The sequence below is a fragment of the Euprymna scolopes genome, chromosome 46 (assembly GCF_053919585.1).
Source record: "Euprymna scolopes isolate OS-2025 chromosome 46, ASM5391958v1, whole genome shotgun sequence".
Taxonomy (NCBI): Eukaryota; Metazoa; Mollusca; class Cephalopoda; order Sepiida; family Sepiolidae; genus Euprymna; species Euprymna scolopes.
The window spans coordinates 5,748,715-5,765,118 of NC_136527.1; the positions used below are offsets into that span (position 1 = coordinate 5,748,715).

At 38.9% G+C, this 16,404-nt stretch overlaps 1 protein-coding gene across 1 annotated transcript in view; it reads left to right on the forward strand.

Annotated features, from left to right (window-relative positions):
- Positions 1-16,154, forward strand: part of LOC145271113 (solute carrier family 15 member 4-like) — an 83,884-nt gene extending 67,730 nt beyond the window's left edge. The window contains exons 5-8 of the mRNA XM_080126654.1: positions 3,804-3,926; positions 6,558-6,816; positions 10,315-10,407; positions 15,199-16,154. Coding sequence (XP_079982780.1) covers positions 3,804-3,926; positions 6,558-6,816; positions 10,315-10,407; positions 15,199-15,557 — 834 coding nt within the window. The 3' untranslated portion in view covers positions 15,558-16,154. The remainder of the gene's footprint in view (positions 1-3,803; positions 3,927-6,557; positions 6,817-10,314; positions 10,408-15,198) is intronic.
- The last annotated feature ends 250 nt before the right edge of the window (positions 16,155-16,404 follow it).

Below are 16,404 nucleotides of genomic sequence, written 5' to 3' on the forward strand. Positions count from 1 at the left end.
GTTAGAAGTGTAAATTTGGTAAATTGGATTAATTAAGCGGAACAGCTCATCAAGAACTTGTTTACGTTGGACTTGAAGACGACCATATCGTAATCAGCTGAAAAGCAGGAAAACAGAAGAGAGTTCCACAGGTGTGCAGTTCTAAGAAAGAAGCTTTGTTCATGGAATCTACGTTTAGGTTTAGGCACAGATAAAGAGTGGGGGGAATTATTGATAGTGTTTTGATTTTTTGCAGTCCCGTTAGTGTGGCTTAAAACATACAAATATGGTCTCTTTGATTACTGGCCAGATTTATATTATAAATCAAGGCACCGTAGGAGTCACATGTGCGAAGCATTATTGTATTTTCTATGTTTCTATAGTCCTCAAGGATGGTCTTATTAATCAACAACAGGTTCTTTTGTTGACTTTAATTTCGTACCAGTTGGAGTATCCGGCATGGCTCACACACACACACACACACACACACACACACACACACACACACACACACACACATTTTCGCTTTTATATATATAGATAAAAAGCAGTCGCCTGTCTTTGTTTTATCGTTATTTCCATGGCAAGTGCTCGTCTGAGCTCCAAGCTTTGTTCCTGGAATCTACGTTTAGATTTTGGCACAGATAAAGAGTGGGGAAAATTATTGACAGTGGTTTCAGTTAGACAGGTGTTTTTCGTGAAAGCTTGACGGGGGGGGGGGGGGGGGACCAGAGATTGGAGCTCATACGAGCACTTGCCATGGAAATAACGATAAAACAAAGGCAGGTGCTCGCAACGTCTCTTCTGTGGGAGAGAGGTTGCAGGGAAGAGAAAAGGGCATCCCCCACTAAGCCACGAAGTCTATTTTGTACTCTGTCAAGGCAGGATAGGCTGTTTTTAGCAGCTCCTGCCCATGTGTGGCGGCAGTACTTTATACTTGGAGGTGCTTGGCTTTTATATAGATAGAGAATTGCATCAGTAGTGAGATATCTTCTGGAGCGGTAGAAGGATCCTACCATTTTTCCAGCGACCTTGGCAACAGACTTGATGTACGTGTTCCATTTCAGGTCAGGAGTAAAAGTCAATCCCAGAAGCTTGTTAAAAGATTGAGCCTCCCCAAGACAAGAGCCATCCATTTCAATTGATGCCAGATGAGGATCAGAGTGTTGATGATGTAAAGATAGGAACTTGGTTTTAGATGCATTAAAAGTAACCAGACACTTTTTCCCCCACTGTACCGTGCGCTCATGATCAGAGGAGAGTTTTTGGAGATCATTGGTGTAGATCAGGAAGAGAGTTGGGCCCAGGATGTTATGTTTGGGATGGTGCATCTTTGACTAGTCTCTCGCACCTGGACAGGATTTAAAAAACAGTCGCCAGCCTGATAGGTCCTGAACTATCATCAAAAACTAATTTCATAAGAAGGACTCCGTTCCCTCTGGAGAAAAGAAGACTCCTGTAAGAGTTTGGAACTCTCTTCCGGGTTCCTACTTCCTGCAAGACGGTCAAACAAGACTCTGCGTTAGGGTTAGTCTATGTTGCTCATGACTGCTGCGGCATTGGATCGTCGTGGTCGGCCCCAATTCGAGATGTGACTAGCGCAATGGGCGGAGCCGACTCAACCGATCAACAGTGATGACCAAAACAAGTACAAGTAGTTCCTGCTGCTTCCCCAACGGCCATATTGTATTCTTTGTTCAAACAATAAATTTTTGTTTTGATAAATTATATTTTTTCTGAATATATATTTCATTTCATTTTGCTCTATCTAGTATATTGAGCAATTTTATTTAGCTGGGATTGTCTTATATAAAAATAATTGCCTGGGTGTTTGGAGGTGTATGTTAAACAAAAAAAAAACATGACGTCTTTGCTGTTGCTTCCATCGCCAAACCAGAAGTGACGAATGTCTAAATTGAAGCTAGTCAATCGAAAAGAGGGGATGACTTTTGAAAAAAAACCTTGTAGAAAAGTGCCCAGCTGAGGGTGAATGTTTTTAGCCAATTTTTCTATATCTGTCGTCCGAAGGGCCGAGCTTCAAGATGATACCGATCTCGTGAAAATCCGTTGCCTCTATCGAAAGTTTTTATGAGACATACAAACATACATGATTGCAACGTCTTGTCAGACGAGTGCCACTCCCTCAGACACTTAAAAATCCATGAGCCCAAAAATGATTTTCATCGCCACAGGCCATTTTAATAGACAAGTGTCTGAGGGAGTATCTATACACAGATGATGTTACAGAGTCTTAGTTTTGTACGACAGCTAAGTCTCTCTCTCGGTTCAAAATGTTGGGATCCAGCAACAAGCAAGAGCAAGATAGCCAGCAACAAATTAAAATTAAATGTTGAAGAAATTTACTATCAGTCTTACATCGCAATGCTACTCACAAACCAAATAAATGTTATGTTCTTGGGGTCCGTATATGTAAGATTTCGGGGGTGAGGGGGATTTTGTCTGTTACGTGTATATCTTCAATCTGAGTCCCTCTCTTGAATCCAAATCAAATGTCTTCTCTCGACTAACTCCTAACTCTCTTGTATATATTCAAATAAAACCTCTTAACGTGCAACTTTAGAATCACATTTTGTTCATCATCACATTTTTCTTTACGCAAAAAAACAAGAAATGACTAAGTCCATCACCCCCCCCCCCATTTAGCTCCAAAAGTTTCCAAGGCCAAAAAAAAAAATCCGTTCTGTTACTTTTCTTTTTTACTCATATCATGTTTAATGTTTGTGCAAAATTCTTTAAAAATTCCAAGGCGTAATTATTGACAAAAGTGCAGACAGACGAACGAACAAACGGACAAGGGTGAATTTACAGGTCCTTTTGTCGGGGGGACCAAAAAGAAAAGTATAATTAAGCTAAAGAATTGTTATTTTCACAATGTTTGCTTGAATGAAAAACTGCTGCTTAAATACATACAATATCTGTTGCTAAGGCCGCTGGAAAAATGGTGGGATCCTTCTATCGATCCAATAGATATCTCACTGCTGATGCAATTCTCTATCTATATAAGAGCCAGATACGTCCAAGGATGGAATACTGTTGCCACATATGGGCACTAGGCAGGAGCTGCTAGAAAGGACTTGTCCTGCCTTGATAGAGTTCAAAATAGACTTTGTAGCATCGTAGGAGATATCCTTTTCTCTTCCCTGCAACCTCTTTCTCACAGAAGAGATGTAGCGAGTTTGTCTCTGCTTTATCGTTATTTTCATGGCAAGTGCTCGACTGAGCTTCAATCTCTGGTCCCCCCCCTCGCCAAACTTTCACAAGAAACACTCGTCTAGCTGAAAACACTATCAATAATTGCCCCCCCCACTCTTTATCTGTGCCTAAACCTAAACATAGATTCCATGAACAAAGCTTCTTTCTTAGAACTGCATGCCTGTGGAATTGTCTTCCGTTTTCCTGTTTTCCAGTTGACTACAATATGGTTGTGTTCAAGTCCAACGTAAATAAGTTCTTGATGAGCCGTTCCACTTAAGTTAAAACATTTACCAAATTTCCATTACTAACGATCAAAGTTTATGATATGTTTTTTATTCAATTGTAAGGTAAAGTACAGAATAGGTACAAAACACTCTCCCCATGTTAAGAATGGCTTTTTAAATAATAATGTTATTGTGTTAGCACGGATCAATAAGTGCATGAGTACCACAATTATTATATTGTCCAATTGACTACTGTACACTCTTAACCCTTATCCTCGAATGGTCTCTGGGCCTTGATAAGTGGCGATGCCTATGTAAAAAAAAAATGTTTGCACGTATATATTTGTGTGTTTTATGTAATTTTTTTTTTTTTTTTTTTTTCAGATTGAAACGACATTCCTTTTACAAGGTTTACATATGAAATTGGATCCATTCAAAGTGAGCAATTTTACTGCTCAACCCAATATTTATAATTGCTCCGAAATTGCCACCGTGAAATCTCCGCAGGTAAATTTTCTTTTCTTGTTTAGATGGTCATCAATGTACGTCATAATCACGCTGACATCTTTGGTTCTTGAGCCTGGTCAGTACTAAAAATATAGTTATCCACACTTGCATAAATGTACACACACATTATCAACCACATGCATAAATGTATATACGCACACTACCACTCTAGCGTACATATGTCACCTCTCACACACATAAATGTATATACACTCGTGTGTACTCTCTAGAAATTTAGAAAAGATATGTTTTAAATCCTTTCTTTCTCCTTCATAACAGCTCTAACTGCGTTTTGTTCTTACCTTCCTTCCTTTGTTCCTTTCCCGCCAATCAACGTGCCAGGCATTTCTTTCCCTATATTTAAGAAAAAAAAAAAAAAAAACATCTGTCGCCAATAACCTGTTGTCGGTCAAAGGTCAGGGTTGATTATTGACACCAACATTCCCACCCGCAGCCTATCTCCCCGATGTCGAAAATAAAAGGTCCAAAAATAACAAGCTAGGTAGGCATTAACTTTTATGGTAACATGTCGTTACGCGCGGCGAAGGAGTATCCTTCCCTTTCTCAACCCGAGTTAGAATTAGACTTCGGATCCTTTTTACAAACTTAAATTTTTTTATTCTATTTATTTATTTATTAATTTTTTTTTTTAAACATTTTCATCCTAAACAAGGCACATTGCCACTTTGATGTAGGGGGCTACTATCAATGACATAATCTACAGGGAGTACTATGTGGGAAGTTGGGCAGCAAGATCGGTTCGCGTCACACTTGAACTTCTGCATGACAGTACAGTTGGGGAAGCAGGAACCCGGAAGGGACTTCCGAAGTCTAGCGGTTCTGGGGAAGAAACTACTGGAGTAGAAGGGTTTCTTACATCTAGGGATCTCAACTGTGAAGGGGTGAGATTTTGCTGCTTGTCAGGTTTGTCAAGGGTATTTACGTCGAGGAGGGTACGAGTGCTTGCAGTTCATCGGGGCATTCACCGTTAAAGTACTTGTAGAACAGGCAGAGTTTCTTTTCAGTATTTTTTGTTTTATTTTACTTCAATCGAAGTTCTCAGAAATCAAGGGGCCCACTACCTGGGGCTAACACTTGAACTAGGTATTCGAATATTCTATTAAAGTTCTTTATCTTTCAAACACTGAGTTAGTAAAGAAATTGAGAACATAATTTTCCTCTCCCCAATTAACCATTTTTATACGTTGTAGTATATTTTTCGTTTTGGTCTCTTGGTCTTACTGAATTCCAGGACAAGAATTTATCTAGTCTGGTGGAATATCCAGCTTCGTGCTATTATTTGAGGTAACACCACTTGGAGAAGGTGCACCATTCCTTGTAAAAGCTAATGTGGGTTAGCCATAGTGAGGAGATCTTATTTGGGCAGCGAATACTTTGTGATTTTGAATATTTGATCAGGGTTTACTTCGATGGAAGTATCCTCGTGCCAGGTTATTCTGACAAACCCCTGTACAGAGGGACCTTAGACACTCGAGGATACTGTCTAGTAGGCATCCAAGTTCTCTCATAACGATTGTATGTGAAATCAAATAAAATATATTTTCCCACGATTCAAGCTGGCTTTGGTGTTGTAGGAGGTCATGTTGGTGATGTTAACCACGTATGACCAAACGAAGTAGTCCAACGAGTTCAAATCCAATCAAATATATATTTTTCTAAGATTTAGGTTGTCATTAGTCATCCGGTCAGCCTTCTATCATGTCTGAAAGAACCACATAAGTGTTAATGGGTATACATTAGTCAATTGGGATCATAAATAGTGGAAATTTTGTAAATTGGATTACTTAGGGGGACGGTTCATCAAGAACTTGTTTACATTAGACTTGAAGACAGTCAAATTGTAGTCAGCTGGAAAGCAGGAAAACGGAAGAGAGTTCCAGAGGCGTGCAGTTCTAAGAAAGAAGCTTTCTCCATGAAATCTACGTTTAGGTTTTGGCACAGATAAAGAGTGGGGGGGGGGCAATTATTGATAGTGTTTTCAGCTAGACGAGTGTTTCTTGTGAAAGTTTGGCGAGGGGGGGACCAGAGATTGAAGCTCAGTCGAGCACTTGCCATGAAAATAATAATAAAGCAAAGACAGGCTCACAACGTCTCTTCTGTGAGGAAGAGATTGCAGGAAAGAGAAAATGGCATCCCCCCACTAAGTTATGAAGTCTATTTTGAACCCTGTCAAGGCAGGATAAGCTGCTTCTAGCAGCTTATCCTGCTTAGATGTGGTAACAGTATTCTGTTAATTGGCCGTACCTGGCTTTTCTATAAGTAAAGAATTGCATCAGGAGTAAGGTATCTACTGGAGCGGTAGAAGGATCCTACCATTTTTCCAGCGACATTGGCAACAGATTTGATGCATGTGTTCTATTTCAGATCAGGTGTAAGCCCAGAATATTTGTTTTCGCTGTTTATCATTTCAAATTAATTCTTTCACTCCTTTTTAGTTTTTTTTTTTCTTTTTTTTTTTTCAATATTGTCTTGCACATAACACTGTGGCTTAAACTACGACTATTGCATATAATTACATTCCATTCTCAACATTTGGTGAATTTCTTCTTTTTTTCTCAAACGCTGTATGTTCCCCTATTTTTTTTTTTTTTTTTTTTTTTTCTCTCTCAGATCAGCATATCCTGGCTGTCTTTATTCAACGTCCTCGTCATATTGGTCTCCATTCCATTAATGGAGAAAATTATCTTGCCCTGGCTAGACAAAAATGGCCGACCGATTTCCCTCCAGCAGAGAATTATCATTGGAATGGTGTCTGCCATGTTGGCCATGGTCGCTGCCGGCCTTGTAGAGTTCCAACGCCTCAAGTCCATCTTCTACGACAGAGAAAATTCCTGCAAATGTAAAATGGTACAGCAAATACTTAATAAGGGTAAGTGACTGTTTACGTCTAACCTTGACATCTATTTCTTTCTTTTATTTTTTACTAGCGGGGGTACCCGGCGTTGCCCGAGTGTTTGTTTCCGGGATGGTGGGGGGAGTTTTAAAAAATGTTATGGTAGGTAAGTAGGAAGGATCAAACCCGGAGTCATGAGTAAAAGTAGGAAAATAAAGTGTGAAAAAAAAAACAAAAAAAACATCTGCAACGTTAACAGTTCGGCCACCAAGAAAAGTCCATTCCAGTTGTTTAGGAAAAAAAACAAAAAAAAAAACGACTACGGTAGGTCGGCGCGAACGTGAAAATATAATGTGAATTGTCCAGCACGCTAACCACTACGCCACAGAGCACTGCAGCTTAGTTTAGTGATTTTAAATAACTTCACATGAAAGAACTACGAAGCCAAACCGGTGTTCTCTTCTCAACTGTTCCTTGTGAACGATCCCCAAACGGTGTTAAGTGGTGGCAGGGGGAGGAGGAATTTATGAGAGAGAAAATATTTTACCACTTCCATTGATCTTAACCGATTTTGGCCGTGACTTCTCAGCAGAAAAAGTATAGAAATCTAAGATTATCGAGGAATTTGAGAAATAATAAGCCTATAACACACCTCAGATATTGTTCTGCCGTTTGTGCATATTATATTTGCATGAAATATCTTGATTTTTAATCCTATTAAGGTTAAAATCAGGCGGGGAAAAAATGAGTTCATTTTATTTATATAGAGATTATTGCATTTTCACAAAACATCTTTTTTTTTTTTTTTCTCACCCCAAAGAAGACACACATTAAAGTTGCAGGGGTATTATGAAGGGAGATGAGTAGCAAAGTGTCTTTCACTCCCCCCTTTTAGTTTTTTTTTTTCCAATATTTTCTTGCACGTAATTCCATTCTCAACATTCTATGAATTTCTTTTTTTTCTCTCAAATGCTGTATGCCCCCCCCCCCACACACACACACATTTTTTTTTTTTTTTTTTCAGATCAGCATATCCTGGCGGTCTTTATTTATTTTTTTAATTTCATTTTCACAAAACATCTTAAACATCTATTTTTTTTTTTTTTTCCGCCCCAAGCAAGGCACAGTGGCACTTTGAAGTAGGGGACTACCATACATAAGTTGGAGGGGTATTATGAAGGGAGATGAGTAGTAAGATGCCTGTTCACATTACACTTGAACTTCTGCATGTCAGTACAGTTGGGAAAGCAGAAACTTGGAAGTGAAGAGCTGAGCAGCAAGATGTCCGTTTACATTTTAACTTCTGCATGTCAGTCTGTTACGTTATCTAACATGAACGGCACCCATGTAAACGTCTAACCCTAACATCTATTTTTTTTTTTTTTTTAATCACAGTGATCACCACTTATCAAGGCCTGGAAGCCACTCAGGGATAAGGGTTATTGCAAGTACATTACGTTAGTGTGGAGATTTGATGAAGTGTTTACTTAAGGGGGCGGTTCATTAGGAATTTGTTAATGTTGGACTTGAAGACATCCAAGTTGTAGTCAGGTGGGAAGCAGGCAGACGGAACAGAGTTCCACAGGCGTGCGGTTCTAAGAAAGAAGCTTTGTTCATGGAATCAACGTTTTGATTTAGGCACAGATAAAGAGTGGGGGAAATTTTTCACAGTGGATTCAGCTAGACGGATGTTTTTCGTGAAGGATTGGCGAGGGGGGGACCAGAGATTGGAGTTCAGACGAGCACCTGCCATAGAAATAACGATAAAACAAGGATAGGCTCGCAGCGTCTCTTCTGTGGGAGAGAGGTTGCAGGGTAGAGAAAAGGGCATTTTTGTACTCTGTCAAGGCAGGATAGGCTGTTTTTAGCAGCTCCTGCCCAAATATACATTTTGATTTAGGCACAGATAAAGAGTGGGGAAAATTACTGACAGTGGTTTAAGCTAGACGGGTGTTTTTCGTGAAAGATTGGCAAGGGCGAACCAGAGATTGGAGTTCGGAAATAACGATAAAACAAAGATAGGCTTGCAACGTCTCTTCTGTGGGAGAGAGGTTGCAGGGTAGAGAAAAGGGCATCCCCCACTAAGCCACGAAGTCTATTTTGTACTCTGTCAAGACAGGATAGGCTGTTTTTAGCAGCTCCTGCCCAGATATGGCAGCAGTACTCCATCCTTGGACGTACTTGGCTTTTATACAGATAGAGTATTACATCAGTAGTGAGATATCTTCTGGAGCGGTAGAAGGATCCTACCATTTTCCCAGCGACCTTGGCAACAGACTTGATGTATGTGTTCCATTTTAGATCAGGAGTAAAGGTCAAACCATCATTGAATAGATAGATAGATAGACAGATAGATCGATATCCTTTGACAATGTTAATTATCTAACAGAAGGGGGGGGTACAAGTGCTTGTAGTCCACCATTAAAGTACTTGTAAAAGATGTAGAGGGATGCAACATTTCATCGATGGGACAGCGGTTGAAGCCTAGATTACAGTGCGAGACCCTTTAGGTTGGCGACTCTCCTTTGAAGCCTAAGAGTGAGAGTGGCAGATGCACCAGCCGTAATGTGACAGCAGTACTCCATACATGGGCGAATGGTGGTCTTGTAGAGGTACAGAATGGGTTGGTGCATCTACAACTAGTCTCTCCCTCCTGAGAGTCTTCAATCTAATAGGTCCAATTTTGTCAACTAAGCCCCAACCTCTGTCCCATCACTGCAGTGTTTCTCCGTACCTGTTTTACAAGTATTTTAGCTCTGATGAACTCGTTGCACTTGTGCCCCCTCGACATATCCCCGACAAACCTGCTTAACAACAAAATCACACCCCTTCACTGTTGAGGTCCCTAAAAACCAGAAAGCTTTCTACTCTAATAGTTTCTTCCCTCGAACAGCTAGACTTTGGAATTCCCTTCCTACTGCCTGCTTCCCGGGCTGTACTGATATGCAGAAGTTTAAATGTAACGTAAACCAACATCTTGTTAATCTTTCTAAGAGTGAGATACTAGTGGCAGATGCACCAGCCTAAATGTGACAGCAGTACTCCATACATGGGCGAATGGTGGTTTTGTAGAGGTACAGTGCTTGCAGTTCGTCAGAGCATTCACCATTAAAGTACTTGTAGAACAGGCAGAGGAATGCAACATATTGTCGATGGGACACAGGTTGAAGCGTAGATGAGAGTTCAGAACCTATCAGGTTAGCGACTCTCTTTTGACCCTGTTAAACGGTTGCAAAGAAAAACAGAACGCCAAAATAAAGTAGCAACATATATTGCAAAGCATACAATAGGTAGGTCGTTCGTCGTAGCCGACGAACGACCTAGGTTGGTCCACTTCCTACTGCTTGCTTCCCGGGCTGTACTGATATGCAGAAGTTTAAATGTAACGTAAACCAACATCTTGTTAAACTTTCCTAGACATGATCCCATCCCAAATAGTAGTCCCTTACGTCCAAATGGCAATGTTAGCGGTGAACGTGATTTAAAAAAAAAAAAAAAAAAAAAAAAACCCTAACTTTTCAAATTATTTTGCAGATAACGTTTACTATGCCGCTGACTTCACGATATTTTACCAAATTCCTCAGTATGTTCTGCTCGGACTGAGTGAAGTTTTTACCATAGTTGCAGGTAAATATGGAAATCTTTTTTTATGTTTTGGAACAATTATCAGAATAATAAATCAATGATAGAAACACCATTTCCAGTTTTCCTTGGCCTTTTGGTTAGGAGCAACGTGCAATATCTGTTCTGATGCTACAGTTCATCTGTTCTCTCCTCAGTGAAGAAGAAATCCTTCTCAACTGAAGTAATTTTAATTCTGGTTTTAATTCAATTTAATTTTGATTCGCCTTTTGTTCCTCTAATATAATTGAAATATTTTAGTATTCACGTCAATTAAAAAAAAATTACTCCTGATTGAGGAGGCAAAAAGAAATTCCGCAGCAACAAATTCGCTTAAAACCAGATTAAATTATCGCCCCTAAATCAGTTTAAAATATCCACCAATAGGCAACAAAGCATCTCTAATCGTAATTGTTGCTGTTCCAGGTTATACAACGTAACATTTAGTCCATATGCTGCGATTTTCTCTTAGTGATCGTCAAGAGCTCATTAATTTCCACCTTTCTGTGAAGTTTTTACCATAGTTGCAGGTAAATATGGAAATGTTTATAATTGAACTAGCCGGACGCCTGGCATTGCCCGGTTGTACAATACGCTTAACCCTGATCTTTTAATTTATGCATTCTATTGAATATTATATATATAGAAACGAGCCAACGACATGAACGTTCTTGCTAAATATATTGCTGTTGCAATATTTTATAATGATTTTGCACAGTCGGGAGATTCTATTTATAAACGATGCTGCTAGGAACTGACGAATCAAATTAATTCACGTTCAGCTACCATTCGGCATTAAATAACCTGAAAAGGGTTGATATGCCGTAAAACAAAAACAACCAACCAACCAATCCTATCCGTCATAATTGCATTGTCTGCAAGTAGAGGCCCATCCTTAAACTGTTCCAAAACATGTTATTAATTGTAATTCATACCCTGTCTTACGTAATCAATCACATTCCTATTAAATTCAAACCTTCTTTGTCCTGGATATTACCTTAAACTATATCCGATTGTGAGGCCCCAGCTATGAAACTATGGGTTAAATAGAAACCGACTTTAAAAGAAACAAAAAACAAATATACTCCAGTAAAAAATTGTTCTTCAAAATCACTGGATTCGGCATTAAATAACCTGAAAAAGGGTTGATATGCCGTAAAAAAAAACACCAACCAACCAATCCTATCCGTCATAACTGCATTGTCTGCAGGTAGAGACCCAACCTTAAACTGTTCCAAAACATGTTGTTAATTGTAATTCATACCCTGTCTTACGTAATCAATCACATCCCTATTAAACTCAAACCTTCTTTGTCCTGGATATGACCTTAAACTATATCCGATTGTGAGGCCCCAGCTTGCGGGCTTTGGGGAGTGTGGAGCCACCCTTTAATTGCCATTGCTCCCAGGTCCACTCTGACCGGACTGGTAGTACCTGTTATGAGTTAAATAGAAACCGACTTAAAAAAAAAAAAAAAACAACAAATATACTGCAGTAAAAAATTGTTCGTCAAAATCACTGGATTTGGCATTAAATAACCTGAAAAAGGGTTGATATGCTGTGAAGCAAACTTTCTTATACAACCTAACAGGGCAGCATTAGTATGTGTGTTACAATATCTTTTGGACCATAATATGGTTATGATGCCACATAATTGGGAGATTCTATTTATAAACGATTCTGCTAGGAACTGACGAACCGAATTAATTCACGTTCTGCTACCAACCAATCAGAAACAAGAATTGCTCCATAAATATATGAACCTTTTCTGTAGCAATTTTGCATATGTTTTCTTCGTGTCAACATGGGAAGAATCTTTTGCTCTGTAGATTCCAACTTAAGAACTGTCTACTGAGAACCACTCAACCTCAGGACCTGTGTAGAACAGCTAACCATCGGAAACTGTTCCGTCTATTGCGGACCACTCATCTGCAGGGCTTGTGTAGAACAACTAATCATCGGAAACTGTTCCGTCTATTGCGGACCACTCATCTGCAGGGCTTGTGTAGAACAACTAACCATCGGAAACTGTTCCGTCTATTGCGGACCACTCATCTGCAGGGCTTGTGTAGAACAGCTAACCATCGGAAACTGTTCCGTCTATTGCGGACCACTCATCTGCAGGGCTTGTGTAGAACAACTAACCATCGGAAACTGTTCTGTCTATTGCGGACCACTCATCTGCAGGGCTTGTGTAGAACAACTAACCATCGGAAACTGTTCCGTCTATTGCGGACCACTCATCTGCAGGGCTTGTGTAGAACAGCTAACCATCGGAAACTGTTCCGTCTATTGCGGACCACTCATCTGCAGGGCTTGTGTAGAACAGCTAACCATCGGAAACTGTTCCGTCTATTGCGGACCACTCATCTGCAGGGCTTGTGTAGAACAACTAACCATTGGAAACTGTTCTGTCTATTGCGGACCACTCATCTGCAGGACTTGTGTAGAACAACTAACCATCGGAAACTGTTCCGTCTATTGCGGACCACTCATCTGCAGGGCTTGTGTAGAACAACTAATCATCGGAAACTGTTCTGTCTATTGCGGAACACTCATCTGCAGGGCTTGTGTAGAACAACTAACCATCGGAAACTGTTCTGTCTATTGCGGACCACTCATCTGCAGGGCTTGTGTAGAACAACTAACCATCGGAAACTGTTCTGTCTATTGCGGACCACTCATCTGCAGGGCTTGTGTAGAACAACTAACCATCGGAAACTGTTCTGTCTATTGCGGACCACTCATCTGCAGGGCTTGTGTAGAACAACTAACCATCGGAAACTGTTCTGTCTATTGCGGACCACTCATCTGCAGGGCTTGTGTAGAACAACTAACCATCGGAAACTGTTCTGTCTATTGCGGACCACTCATCTGCAGGGCTTGTGTAGAACAACTAACCATCGGAAACTGTTCTGTCTATTGCGGACCACTCATCTGCAGGGCTTGTGTAGAACAACTAACCATCGGAAACTGTTCTGTCTATTGCGGACCACTCATCTGCAGGGCTTGTGTAGAACAACTAACCATCGGAAACTGTTCTGTCTATTGCGGACCACTCATCTGCAGGGCTTGTGTAGAACAACTAACCATCGGAAACTGTTCTGTCTATTGCGGACCACTGATCTGCAGGGCTTGTGTAGAACAACTAACCATCGGAAACTGTTCTGTCTATTGCGGACCACTCATCTGCAGGGCTTGTGTAGAACAACTAACCATCGGAAACTGTTCTGTCTATTGCGGACCACTCATCTGCAGGGCTTGTGTAGAACAACTAATCATCGGAAACTGTTCTGTCTATTGCGGACCACTCATCTGCAGGACTTGTGTATAACAACTAACCATCGGAAACTGTTCTGTCTATTGCGGACCACTCATTTGCAGGGCTTGTGTAGAACAACTAACCATCAGAAACTGTTCTGTCTATTGCGGACCACTCATCTGCAGGGCTTGTGTAGAACAACTAACCATCGGAAACTGTTCTGTCTATTGCGGACCACTTATCTGCAGGGCTTGTGTAGAACAACTAACCATCGGAAACTGTTCCGTCTACTGCGAACTAGTCACTTTCAGGACTTGTGTTGAACAACTAACCGTCGGAAACTGTTCTGAAACTAAACATGGCTTACACTTCTAGAATTACGATGAATAATTTGGCCACTGAACTAATTTGCAAAAAAAAAAAAAAATAATAATAATGATAATGTCGTTCATCAAATTCCATCCGTGTTTGTTTACAATATCACGTCAGCTGATATTTGGGCTTGACAATGAATGCCCTGGAGAAGTCACTGTTGATTAATGTTTAGTTTTAAATCATGCAAACAAAGAAATGATCAGTCGATCCGTAGTTGAATGCTCTACCACTGAGGTATACCTCTTCTGTTTTTTTTTTTTTTTAAGAATAAATAATTTGCTAAGATTTTATTTTCTCTCTAATTCGCAAAAAAAATAAAATGATAATGATAATGTTGTTTTATCAAATTCCATCTATGTTCACAATAATATGTCAGTTGATATTTAGGCTTGACAATCATTTTTCTCTTATAGATAAAAAAAAGTATTTTTACAGGGGAATATTTTATGTTACACCGGCCAAGGTGACACCAATGTAACAGAAAATATTCCCCCTCTAAAAATTTTTTTATCTATATGAAAAACTATTTTTAAGAATTTTTTATTTTTGATACTTGTTGGATGACTTTTTGTACAATCTAAGAACACTGCCAGACATAAATTAGCTTTCTGTGAAATTTGAAGAAGATAAGCTCAGCTGTTTCGGAACCTATGAGGAACTCACACACACACACACACACACACACACAAAGTGATTTTTATACAATATTATTATTTTGCTCATTACAACTATCAGTTAATTCTTCTTGAAGCTGAGGTTTCAATCTTTACTACAGTCATGTCTGATGGGACAAGAATAATCTACTCTCAAGGATTAAAAAAGTTCAATGATTAGGTTCCTTCTCTTTTTTCTTTTCACCTACCCCATTCCCATTTTTTTTTTTTTTTTTTTTTTTTTTTTTTTTTTCCGGTTCCCATTTTTTCTTTTCGCCCTCCCAATTTTTCTACTTACCCCCTTCCCATTATTCTTTCCACACTCGTTTCTTATTTTTACCTCTTTTCCTTTCTCTCTATTCACGCCCTTTTTTTTTTCGCCCCTTTACACTCCTTATCTCTTTCTCTCTTTCAATTATTTACATCATTCCATTGCTCTAAGCACTTATCATTGTCCGAGTTTACGCGTCCGATACAAATATTTAAATTCTCTCACTTTTCTTTCAGGTTTGGAGTTTGCTTATTCAATGGCACCCAAGTCGATGAAAGCCATCATCATGGGATTGTTTCAATTCTTCACGGGCGTCGGTAGCCTCCTCGGTCCACCAGTTATCGAGATATTTAAGGAGTCGTTTTTCCTGAAAGACATTAACAAATCGCAATGCAAGAACGGACAGATCGTCTCCACGTCTCATCTTGACTATTATTTCTACATCATGGCGGCCGTTCAGGCGTTCTTCGTTATCGTTTTTATGATTGTGGCGTACTGCCTGAATTTTAGCTATAGCACTTCCATTTATGAGTCGCGAGACCCTCGTAATGGTGACGTGCCACAGAAAACTCCTAAAGTAAATAGATCATGGTGAATATATTCCTAAAACTGTGTATATATATATAATTATTACTATAAATAGATCATGGTGAATATATTCCTAAAACTGTGTATATATATATAATTATTACTATAAATAGATCATGGTGAATATATTCCTAAAACTGTGTATATATATATATATATATATATATAATTATTACTATAATAATTTTTAAATACCTAAAGGCACTAGTGTTTCATTCTTTTGGGAATCATCAGTGCAGGGAATTGTGATTACAGAGGGCTGGGAGATTCAAACCTGGCCGCGAAGCTATCTCTGACTCCATTAACAAACACACGCTGTTAACTGCGAGAAATTAAGATGAAATTTATATACACACACACACACAAACACACACACATACATACACGCACATATATATATGTATAATCATCACATACTCACACACACATGTGCACATATACATTCACACACACATACACATATGACACGTGTACATTTGAAAAAAATCTATATGGACATATTTTTATAAATATATATATATATATATATGTATATATATATATATATATATATATATATATATAGAGAGAGAGATATTTGGCAAGAAAAATGTATATACAGACACATGTATGAGTATATTTGAATATATATATATATATATATATATATATATATATGTATATATATATGTATATTTGAATAAATATATATATATTTATATATATATATATATATATATATATATATATATATATGGAGATGTGGAAGCTTGTTTTTGTGTTTTTTTGCATATTTCTATTAAGTCTCCAAATGAATAACCATAAAAAAACTGCCACTTAACCATATATTTAAACACTACCATGTTTGAATTTAT